Source organism: Symphalangus syndactylus, chromosome 2 (genome assembly GCF_028878055.3).
Source record: "Symphalangus syndactylus isolate Jambi chromosome 2, NHGRI_mSymSyn1-v2.1_pri, whole genome shotgun sequence".
NCBI lineage: Eukaryota > Metazoa > Chordata > Mammalia > Primates > Hylobatidae > Symphalangus > Symphalangus syndactylus.
Window position 1 is genome coordinate 41,199,272 of NC_072424.2, and position 12,361 is coordinate 41,211,632.

A 12,361-nucleotide genomic window follows, 5' to 3' on the forward strand; every position below is an offset into this window, starting at 1 on the left:
AAGATCGCGCCTCCGCACTCCAGCCTGAGCAATAGAGTGAGACTCCGTCTCAGAAAAAAAAAAAAAAAGTAATTATTATCATAACTTTAAATAATATGACACGTTAGAATGTGTAAAAAAACTGTATAAATAAATAAATAAAGGGAAAAAAAGAACAAGAATCGGAGACTTAGAGAGGTTAAATCCCTTGCTTGGTTTATAGGTAAAGTATGTCCCGTCTTGAACCCACCACTTTACCTGCCTTCTTTCAGCAATTATCCCAAGTCTAGACCTCTGGTTGTGAGCACAGCTTGCTTATAACAGTTTCCACATTCTGCTTCCTCTTCCTCTCCCAGCCACCAGTTCCCTTTTCTCAGCCTTCCCACTGAGGTCTCAGCCTGTGACCCAGGCACAGGGCCCCAGTGGAGGGTGATAATGTCTCCAGAGACTTGGAAGGGCTGGGGCCCAGAGTCTGAACTGACTTCAGTCTTCTCTGCAGCGACGCTTTCTCACATTAGCACACTTTATGCTCTCTCTGCTCTAGGTGTGAGGACCACTTTTTTTTTTTTTTTTTTTTTTGAGACGGAGCCTCGCTTTTTCACCCAGGCTGGAGTGCAGTGGCGCGATCTCGGCTCACTGCAAGCTCTGCCTCCCGGGTTCACGCCATTCTCCTGCCTCAGCCTCTCCGAGTAGCTGGGACTACAGGTGCCCGCCACCACACCCGGCTAATTTTTTGTATTTTTAGTAGAGATGGGGTTTCACCGTGGTCTCGATCTCCTGACCTCGTGATCCGCCTGCCTCGGCCTCCCAAAGTGCTGGGATTACAAGCGTGAGCCACCCCGCCCGGCCAGGACCACTTTTTTTTTTGTTATTGTTTTTTGAGACAGAGTCTCACTCTGTCACCCAGGCTAGAGTGCAATGGTACAATCTCGAGTCACTGCAACCTCTGCCTCCCAAGTTCAAGCGATCCTCCCACCTCAGCCTCCAAGTAGCTGGGACTACAGGTGCCTGCCATCATGCCTGGCTAATTGTCATATTTTTTGTAGAGACGGGGTTTCACCATATTGCCCAGGCTGGTCTCGAACTCCTGGGCTCAAGTTATCTGCCTGCCTCAGCCTCCCAGAGTGCTGGCATTACAGGCGTGAGCCACTGCCCTGGCCCACTTTGTATTTTCAGTAAGCCCATGGAGTGTAATATACATGTAAGCAGGGCATGGTGGCTCACGCCTATAATCCCAGCACTTTGGGAGGCCAAGGCGAGCAGATCACTTGAAGCCAGGAGATCGAGATTTGTCTGGGCAACATAGCAAGACTCTGTCTCTCTTTTTTTTTTTTTTTTTTTTTTTTGAGAAGGAGTCTCAAAAAAACACACCGCACTCGCTCTGTCGCCCAGGCTGGAGTGCAGTGGCACGATCTCAGCTCATTGCAACCTCCGTCTCCTGGGTTCACGCCATTCTCCTGCCTCAGCCTCCCGAGTAGCTGGGACTACAGGTGCCCGCCACCACGCCCAGCTAATTTTTTATATTTTTAGTAGAGACAGGGTTTCATTGTGTTAGCCAGGATGGTTTCGATCTCCTGACCTTGTGATCTGCCTGCCTCGGCCTCCCAGAGTGCTGGGATTACAGGCATGAGCCACCGCGCTTGGTCAAGGCTCTGCCTCTTAAAAAAAAAATTAGCTTGGTGTGGTGGATATGTGTCTGTAGCCTCAGCTATTTAGGAGGCCGAAGCAGGAGGATGGCTTGAATTCAGGAGTTTAAGGTTATAGTAAGCCATGATCATGCCACTGGACTCCAGCCTGGGTGACAGAGTGAGGCCCTATCTTTAAAAAAAAAAAAAATTAGCCAGGCATGGCAACACATGCCTGTGGTCCCAGCTACTCGGGAGGCAGAAGTGGGAGGATTGCTTGAGCCTGGAGGTCAAGGCTGCAGTGAGCTGTGATTGTGCCACTGCATTTCAACCTGAGTGACAGAGGAAGACTCTGTCTCAAAATAAATGAATAAATAAATAAATAAATAAATAATAAATGGGATTATAACCATGTACTCTTTTGTGTCTGGAGTCTTTTACTCAACCTAGGTCATGCATGATGTTATATGTAGCAGTAGTTCCTTCTCATTGCTATACAGAGTCAAATATTGTAGTATTCCATTATATATCAATATGTCACAATTTATCCATTCTACTCTGTCTGCCTGTCTGTCTTTATCTATCTATCTATCTATCTATCTATCTATCTATCTATCTATCTATCTATCTTAGACACAGAGTCTCACTGTGTTGCCCTGGCTGCAGTGCAGTGGCATGATTATAGCTCACTCTAACCTTGAATTCTTGGGCTCAAGTGATCCTCCTGCCTTAGTTTCCCGAGTAGCTAGGACTACGGGTGCATGCCACCATATGTGGCTAATTTTTAATTTTTTTTTGGAGATGGGTCTCACTATTTTGCCCAGATTGGTCTTGAACTGTTGGCCTCAAGCAATCCTCCTGCCTCAGCCTCCCAACGCACTAAGATTACAGGTGTGAACCAGTGCATCCAGCCTCATTCTACTGTTGATGGACATTTTATTATTTCCATTGTGAACATCCTCCTAGATCTCTTTTTTGCAATATAAGTAAACATCTCTGTTGAGTAAATACGCAGGAAGGTATTGCTGGGTTATAGAGCAAGCCTGTATTCAGTTTTAGTAGATACTACCACACAGTTTTCCAAAATGGTTGTATCACTTTATACTCCAACGGCAGTATATGTTGACAGTTTCTCCACATCCTTACCAACATTAGTATTGCCAGTCTTTTTAATTTTAGCCATTCTGGTGGGTGTGTAGTGGCATTTCATTGTGATTTTAATTTGTATTCCCATGTTGATAATGAAACTGAGTATCTTTTCTGTTCTGGTCTATTCTTTTCCTTTTTTTTTTTTTCTTGAGACAAAGTCTCACTGACCCAGGCTGGAGTGCAGTGGTGCTATCATAGCTTACTACAACCTCAAACTCCTGGGCTTAAGAGATTCTCCTGTCACAGCTTCCCAGGTAGCTGGGACCGTGGGCGCATGCCACTGCACCCCACTATTTTTCTTAGTTTTTGAGGAGACAGATCTTGCTCTGTTGGCCAGGCTGGTCTCCAACTCCTGGGCTCAAGTGATCCTCCTGCCTCAGCCTCCTAAAGTGCTGGTATTACAGATGTGAGCTACCATGCCTGGCCTGTTTTTCATATATTTATTGGCCATTTGGATATTCATTTTTGTGAAGTGCCTGTTCATGACGTTTTTATTTTTTGTACAATACATCATGATGTTCAGCTGTTCATGTCTTTTGCCATTCTTCTTCTTTTTTTTTTTTTTTGAGACAGAGTCTCGCTGTGACGCCCAGGCTGGAGTGCAGTGGCACGATCTCGGCTCACTGTAACCTCCACCTCTGGGGTTCAAGTAATTGTCCTGCCTCAGCCTCACAAGTAGCTGGGACTACAGGTGCCCACCACCACGCCCAGCTTAATTTTTGTTTGTATTTTAGTAGAGATGGGGTTTCACTATGTTGGCCAGGTCTTGAACTCCTGACCTCATGATCTGCCCACCTTGGCCTCCCAAAGTGCTGGGATTACAGGCGTGAGCCACGGCACCCGGCTGCCCATTCTTTTTTTTTTTTTAATTTTTTTTCTTTTTTGAGACAGGGTCTCACTCTGTCACCCAAGCTGGGGTGCAGTGGTGCAATCACGGCTCACTGCAGCCTTGACCTTCTCTGGGCTCCCACCTCAGCCTCCTGAGTAGCTGGACTACAGGCTCACACCACCATGCTCAGCTAATTTTTGTATGTTTTGTAGAGACGGGGGTCTCATGATGTTGCTCAGGCTGGTCTTGAACTCCTGGGCTGGAGCAATCCTCCCTCCCCTCTACTCCCTGCCCCCCAGCCTCCTACGGTGTTGGAATTCCAGGCCAAGCATGAGCCACTGCACCCACCTGTCCCTTTTGCCCATTCTTTTTATTGGATTGTCTGCCTTGTTCTTATTGATTGGTAGGAATTCTTTATATATTGTAAATGTACTTTGTTAGTTCTATATATCTTCTTCCAAAGAATGCTGCTAAAGGTTTAGAATAAAGCTGCTGGGCAAGAGGGAAGAGAAATGTGTCTTTTGTAAGGTTTGGGATCTGGTTGAAGGATTTTAAGGAGGGTCTCAGGGGAGTGGGGATAAACTGGATTGGTTGCTGGTTCTGAGGTGGAATTAGGAGAACTGGGAATTGGCCGGATGCCAGGTGTGGTGGCTCATGCCTATAATCCCAGCACTTTGGGAGGTGGGCAGATCACCTGAGGAAAGGAGTTCGAGACCAGCCTGGACAACATGGTGAAACTCTGTCTGTACTGAAAATACAAAAAAAAAAAATTAGCCAGGCGCGGTGGTGCATGCTTGTAATTCCAGCTACTTGGGAGGCTGAGGCAGGAGAATTGCTTGAACTTGAAAAGGTGGAGGTTGCAGTGAAAATAGCAAAGTTTGTCTAGAACACCACTGATTGATTTTTTTTTCAAGTCAAGCTAATTTTCACCCTTTCAAGTCTCCATAAGTTTTGACTTTTCCTTTTTTCTTTCTTTTTTTCTTTTTTTGAGATGGAGTTTCGCTCTTGTTGCCTAGGCTGGAGTGCAATGGCGCGATTCGGCTCACCGCAACCTCTGCCTCCCGGGTACAAGCGATTCTCCTGCCTCAGCCTCCCGAGTAGTTGGGATTACAGGCATGCGCGACCACGCCTGGCTTATTTTGTATTTTTAGTAGAGACAGGGTTTCTCCATGTTGGTCAGGCTGGCCTCGAACATCGTGACATCAGGTGATCCGCCCGCCTCGGCCTCCCAGAGTGCTGGGATTACATATATACTTTTATATGAAAGTATATGACTTTCATATAAATGTGTTTCTATGCTTAATTTTGAAAATAGATTTTCAAATGTAATATAAATGTACTTTTTGTTGTTGTTTAACTGCAAAAGAACTCCAGTTTTTTGTTTGTTTTGTTTTGTTTTTTTGAGACAATCTTACTCTCTTGTCCAGGCTGGAGTGCCGAGGCGTGATCTCGGCTTACTACAACCTCCACCTCCCGAGTTCAAGTGATTCTTGTGCCTCATCCTCCCGAGTAGCTGGGAGTACAGGCACGCGCCACCAAGCCCAGTTAATTTTTGTATTTTAGTAGAGACGGGGTTTCACCCTGGTGATTAGGCTGGTCTTGAACTCCTGACCTCAAATGATCCACCCGCCTCAGCCTCCCAAAGTGCTGGGATTACAGGCATGAACCACCACGCTCAGCCAAACTCCAGTTTTATAAGGCTCACTCCTGTGGCCCTGAAACCTGGTCCTGGCTGGAGTAAGAACCCCATAGAACCCTTAGCAACCTAACTTCCTCCCTAGCAACGGATCTCCTTGGAGCTCCTCCCCATCCGAAGCCAGGAGGAGGTGTAAAACCGGATGTTGACTGTTTTACCATAGTAATGCACACGAATCCGGAAGTGACGCCAGAAGAAGAGGAAGTGAAGGCTACAGGGTATCCACGTGGGTTCTGAGCGTGTTTCTACGTCCCTGGAAGCCGGTCATTTAAGCTCACTCCCCGCCACGGCTTAGTCAACATGGGTCGCTCGGGAAAGTTGCCCTCTGGTGTCTCAGCTAAGTTGAAGCGCTGGAAGAAAGGCCACAGCAGCGACAGCAACCCCGCCATCTGCCGCTACCGCCAGGCCGCCCGCAGCCGCTTCTTTAGCCGGCCGTCAGGTAGCTGGGTTGGGACCCGAGCGCAGCCGGGGGCGGGGTTCCGGGCAGACCTGGGTCCAGATGAGTCTGGGGCGTCTGGGAGAGTCCGGGGCCAGGCATTGGACCTTTCATCTCTTAGGATGTCGGATCTGGAGCCCTCTCTGAAGGGCAGTCCTTCCAAGTTAGCAGATACGGAAACTGAGGTCCGCAGTGGGGGAATGTCTTGTGTAAGGTACCGCGGGTGTCAGAGTTGAGATAGATGGCTTGGACCTTGGGTAGCTCTTTACAGAGCGCGTTCACCTTCATTTATTTTGCAGGCCCTCTGAATGTAGCTCCCAGTCGATTCCCAGTGGCGTTTATGCTACTGCTACAGGGAAGCAGAAACTTTTACATGGAGGATTCCCTTTCTCCCTCGTTTTTCAAGTTTTTAGGCATACAGTGGTTTTATGAGACTGGCTGTGTTCAGAATTCAGCCTCTTGGGTTGGAGATTTGGCCTGGGCTGGTTTGATTCCCAGGGGTTGTTCTGTTCTCTTGACCAAAAGGAGGCTTGGGCCTTACCTTGTGCCTCTGGCTCTCAGGAAGGAGTGACCTGACAGTCGATGCTGTGAAGTTACATAATGAGCTGCAGTCAGGGTCCTTGCGCTTGGGCAAAAGCGAAGCCCCCGAGACGCCCATGGAAGAAGAGGCGGAGCTGGCTGTCACCGAGAAGTCCTCGGGCACCTTCCTGAGTGGCCTTTCCGACTGCACAAACGTCACCTTCAGCAAAGTACAGCGCTTCTGGGAGTCCAACTCGGCTGCCCACAAGGAGGTAGGGGCGAGGGTCAGGAGGGCCATAGGATAGTGAGGAGAGGCCAACTCATGCCTTTTCTTCAGCTCTGGCTGACGGGTCTCCGATGACAACAGCTGGTATTTCTGGATGATGCGTCATCGCTCCTCCCCTTTATGTCTCCTCCTAGGGCAGGTTCCACTTTCTGCTTTTTGTAAGAACATCTCTGCTGAAGTACTTGAGGGTAGAAATATTTTCCAAACATTTCTCTCCTCGGCTATACCTAACACAGCACTTCTTACACAGAGTATTTTCAATAAACATATGTTGAGTAAATAAATGCTGAGTAACAGTGATTAGGAAATGTTTAGCAAGAACCAAATTTATTTACTTTAATTTAATTTAACTTAATTCATGTATTTATTTTGAGACAGAGTCTCATTCTGTTGGCCAGGCTGGAGTGCAGTGGCGTGATCTTCACTCACTGCAACCTCCATCTCCCAGGCCCAAGCAATCCTCCTGCCTCAGCCTCCCAAGTAGCTTCGATTACAGGCATGTGCCACCACGCCCAGCTAATTTTTTTTTTTTTTTTTTTTTTTTTTTTTTTTTAGTAGAAACGGGGTTTCACCATGTTAGCCAGGCTGGTCTCAAACTCCGGAACTCAGGTAATCCGCCTGCCTTGGCCTCCTAAAATGCTGGGATTACAGGCATGAGCCACCGTGCCTGGCCTTACTTTTATTATCTATACTTTAAAGTTATATATATTTTTTGTTTTTGAAATAAAAAATGTCAAAATTCTAAATGATATCAAAATGATATAAGAAGAATATAATGTGATGGTAGATCCCCCAACTTGAGTCATTCACAGAGCTCCTGTTAATGGGTCATTGTCTGTCTTCCTGGACCAGCTCTGTCCAATAGTAATCTAAATTCAAGCCACATATGTAATTTAAAAATTTTTAGTAGCCATATTAAAAACTGAAAGAAACAGGTAAAATAAATTCATCTTTTTTTTTTTTTTTTTTTTTTCTGGAGACGGAGTTTTGCTCTTGTTGCCCAGGCTAGAGTGCAGTGGCGCAATCTCGGCTCACTGCAACCTCCGCCTCCTGGGTTCAGGTGATTCTCCTGCCTCAGCCTCCCGAGTAGCTGGGATTACAGGCATGCGCCACCATGCCCTGCTAATTTTCTGTTTTTTAGTAAAGACAGGGTTTCTCCATGTTGGTCAGGCTGGTCTCAAACTCCCAACCTCAGGTGATCCACCCGCCTCGGCCTCCTAAAGTGCTGGGATTACAGGTGTGAGCCACTGCGCCCGGCCCAAATTAATCTTAATAATGTACTTTATTTAACTCAGTATCTTTAAAATATTATCACTTCAATGTATAATCAGTATATTTTACTACAGCGTTATTTTTATGATACCAAGTCTTCAAAATCTAGTGTATAATTTACCCATATACCCCTACTTAGATGCTAAATTTTCATTGGAAATACTTGATTTGTGTGTATTTAGAGTTCATAACATTTATAGTTGTACAAGTAGATTTGTCTACTATGAATTAGTATGAACCTATTTGCCAGGTTGTTACAAATACATGTTTCCTAGTAAATGGATCAAGTATTTTAAATTGTGAGTAGTTAAAATTTAAAAATTAAATTTTCAGGCCAGACATAGTGGCTCACACCTGTAATCCTAGCACTTTGGGAGGCTGAGGTGGGCAGATCATTTGAGGTCAAGAGTTTGAGACCAGCCTGGCCAACATGGTGAAAACTCATCTCTACTAAAAAATTAGCCTGGCATGGCGGTATGCGCCTGTAATCCCAGCTACTTGGGAAGCTAAGGCACGAGAATCACTTGAACCCTGAAGGCGGAGGTTGCAGCGACCCAAGATCGCACCACTGCACTTCAGCCTGGGTGACAGAACAAGACTCTGTCTCAAAAAAATATATATATATATATTTTGTTGTTGTTGTTTTGTTGTTGTTGTTGTTGTTCTTTTACCCAATTTTGTTATTTAGGTTTACCAAAATGTGATTAGTTTCTTTTCTTTTCTTTTTTTTCAGACAGAGTCTCACTTTGTCACCCAGGTTGGAGTGCAGTGGCTGATCAGCCTCCCAACTCCCAAGTAGCTGGGACTACAGGGGAGTGCTACCATACCCAGCTAATTTTTGTATTTTTTGTAGAGATGGGGTTTGCCATATTGCCCAGGTTGGTCTGGAACTCCTGGGCTCAAGGGATCTGCCCACCTCAGCCTCCCAAAGTGCTGGGATTATGGGTGTGAGCCATTGTGCCGTGCTTGATTAGTTTATTTTCTATCCACTGTTCTGCAACTTTTTCCCTACTGAACGACATTTATAAGTTAATATATAGTTGTTCTCATTCTTTTGAATAACGCACTATTTAAATCTTTCGTTATTATATAATGATACAGTCAGGTCTCCATATTTGCGGGTTCTGCACCTACAGATTCAATCAAGCATGGATTGAAAAATCTTTTTAAAATAATAATAATATACCGGGTGAGGTGGCTCACGCCTGTAATCCTGGCACTTTGGGAGGCCAAGGTGGGCAGATCATTTGAGGTCAGAAGTTCAAAACCAGCCTGGCCAGCATAGTGAAACCTCATCCCTACTAAAAGTACAAAAAATTAGCCTGGCGTAGTGGCACATGTCTGTAATCCCAGCTACTCAGGAGGCTGAGGCAGGAGAATCGCATGAACCCGGGAGGTGGAGGCTGCGGTTAGCAGAGAGTGTGCCGCTGCATTCCACCCTGGATGACAGAGTGAGACTCTGTCTCAAAAACAAAAACAACAACAACAACAAAAATACAGTATAACAACTATTTATATAGCATTTACATTGTGTTACGTGTTACAAGTAATCTAGAGATGATTTAAAGTATATGGGAGGCCAGGCATAGTGGCTTATGCCTGTAATCTCAGCACTTTGGGAGGCTAAGGAGGGCAGATCACTTGAGGCCAGGAGTTCAAAACCAGCTTGGTCAACATGGTGACACCCCATCTCTACTAAAAATACAGAAATTAGCTGGCCATGGTGGTGCACACCTGTAATCCCAGCTACTTGGGAGGCTGAGGCAGGAGAATTGCTTGAACCCAGAGGCGGAGGTTGCAGTGAGCTGAGATCATGCCACTGCACTCTTGCCTAGGTAACAGTGAGACTCTGTCTCAAAAAAAAATAAATAAAGTATATGGGAAGATGTATATAGATTATACACAAATACTACACCATTTTATATAAGGGACCTGAGCATCCTTGTATTTTGGTATCTTTAGAGGTCCTGGAACCAATCCCCCCCTCGATAACTGCAGTACATTAGAGACAACTACAGTACATTATTAATCTCCTGTTGATGGCTTCTTGACCATTCCAATTTGTTGCTGCCATGAACATCCTTGTACATAAATATTTGCACACTCATCTCATGCAGGTATTTCTACAAGGTTAGTACCTCATGGTGGAATTTTAGCAAGCATTTTCTGAGTCTTCTTATTTGCTGGGCCCCCTGGTATGGACCTAGGCCCTGAATGTTGCCTGTCTTGTCTGTCTCTGAGCTTTAACCAGAGATTAATCTGTGAAGGAGCAAGGAAAGGAGGCTCCCCTGGGGTGGGGTTAGGTCTCAAATAGTCACAGTGCTTTCTCCCTCCTGTGCAGATCTGTGCTGTTCTGGCTGCTGTCACTGAGGTGATTCGCTCCCAGGGAGGGAAGGAGACGGAGACTGAGTACTTCGCTGCTCTGGTGAGTGGGTGCCACTGGAGGGTGGGTGTTCAGAGCAGCAGGTTAGGCAAGATTTAGCCAGAAGATGAGTGCCCCTGGCATGTGGGGGTAGAGAAGGACAGCCTTGACCAGGTGAAAGTGCTTCAGTTATTCTTAGGTGGCTTAGGAAGGCTGGTGGTATTTGCTACATTTTTATTTTCTCTTTTCTTTTTTCTTTTCTTTTCTTTCTTTCTTTGTTTCTTTTTTTTAAAGAGACAGGGTCTCACTATGTTGTCCAGGCTTATCGGGAGACCTGCCCCGATAATCACGTAGGTTCTTTTCTATTTTCCTAAGCATCGGTTGGCTTGAGAAATAAAGGGACAGAGTACAAAAGAGAGAAATTTTCAAGCTGGGCGTCCGGGGGAGACATCACACATTGGTAGGATCCGTGATGCTCCACAAGCCACAAAAACCAGCAAGTTTTTATTAGGGAGTTTCAAAAGGGGAGGGAGTATACGAATAGGTGTGGGTGACAGACATCAAGTACTTAACAGGGTAATAGAATATCACAAGGCAAGTGGAGGCAGGGCGAGATCACAGAACTACAGGACCGAGGCGAAATTAAAATTGCTAATGAAGTTTTAGGCACCACTGTCATTGATAACATCTTATCAGGTGACAGGGTTTTGAGATCAACCGGTCTGACCAAAATTTATTAGGTGGGAATTTCCTCTTCCTAATAAGCCTGGGAGCGCTATGGGAGACTGGAGTTTATTTCACCTCTGCAATCTAGACCATAAGAGACAGGTACGCCCCGGAGGGGCCAGTTCAGAGACCTACCCCCAGGTGCGCATTCTCTTTCTCAGGGACATTCCATGCTGAGAAAAGGAATTCAGTGATATTTCTCCCATTTGCTTTTGAAAGAAGAGAAATATGGCTCTGTTCTGCCCGGCTCAGAGTTTAAGGTTCTCTCTTATTCCCTGAACAATTGCTGTTATCCTGTTCTTTTTTCAGGGTGCCCACATTTCATATTGCTCAAACACACATGCTGTACAATTTGTGTAGTTAACTCAATTATTACGGGGTCCTGAGACGATATACATCCTCCTCGGCTGACAGGACTAAGAGATTAAAGTAAAGATAGGCATAGGAAATCACAAGGGTATTGATTAGGGAAGTGATAAGTGTCCATGAAATCTTCACAATTTATGTTTAGAGACTGCAGTAAAGACAGGCATAAGAAATTACAAGAGTATTAATTTGGGGAACTAATAAATGTCCCTAAAATCTTCACAATCCATGTTCTTCTGCCATGGCTTCAGCCAGTCCCTCCATTTGGGGTCCCTGACTTCCTGCAACACAGGCTGGTTTCAAATTGCTGGGCTCAAACCATCTTGTCATCTTGCCTTGGCCTCCCAAATTGTTGGGATTACAGGCATGAGCCACTGCAACTGGCTACTTATTACTTTTTTTTTTTTTGAGACAGAGTCTCGCACTGTCGCCCAGGCTGGAATGCAATGGCATGATCTCAACTTATTGCAACCTCCGCCTCCTGGGTTCATGTGATTCTCCTGCCTCAACCTCCCGACTAGCTGGGATTACAGGTGCACACCACCACACCCGGCTAATTTTTTGTATTTTTTAGTAGAGAAAGGGTTTTACTATGTTGGCCAGACTTGTCTGAAACTCCTGACCTCGTGATCTGCCTGCCTCAGCCTCCCAAAGTGCTGGGATTACAGGCGTGAGCCACGAGGCCTAGCCTACTTTTTTTTTTTTTTGGAAACAGAGTCTCACTCTGTTGCCCAGGTTGGACTGCAGTGGCACGATCCCAGTTCACTGCAACCTCTGTCTCATGGTATCAAGCAATTCTCATGCCTCAGCCTCCTGAGTACTTGGGATTACAGGCGTGCGCCACCACACCTGGCTGATTTTTGTATTTTTAGTAAAGATAGGGTTTCACCATGTTGGCCTGGCTGGTCTTGAACTCCCGACCTCAGGTGATCCTCCCCCACCTCAGCCTCCCAAAGTGCTGGGATTACAGGTGTGAGCCACCATGCTGGCCTACTTATTACATTACATAAATAAACATATATGTGTATGTATGTATGTGTGTCTGTGTGTGTGTGTGTGTGTGTGTGTGTGTGTATACTTTTTATTTTGTCTTTGGGTTTTTTTGTTGTTTTTGTT

The 12,361-nt window shown here is 45.6% G+C and overlaps 1 protein-coding gene across 5 annotated transcripts in view; it reads left to right on the forward strand.

Annotated features, from left to right (window-relative positions):
• The window catches only part of RRP12 (ribosomal RNA processing 12 homolog), a 71,698-nt gene that overhangs the window by 19,360 nt on the left and 39,977 nt on the right, over positions 1–12,361 (forward strand). For 2 of the 5 annotated variants that reach the window (XM_055253336.2, XM_063628766.1), the window contains 3 exons: positions 5,442–5,717; positions 6,276–6,505; positions 10,133–10,216. In XM_055253336.2, coding sequence (XP_055109311.2) covers positions 5,579–5,717; positions 6,276–6,505; positions 10,133–10,216 — 453 coding nt within the window. In that variant the 5' untranslated portion in view covers positions 5,442–5,578. Of the gene's footprint in view, positions 1–5,439; positions 5,718–6,275; positions 6,506–10,132; positions 10,217–12,361 lie in introns of those variants that run through there. The other 3 variants (XM_063628771.1, XM_055253352.2, XM_055253342.2) reach the window with 2 other exon arrangements.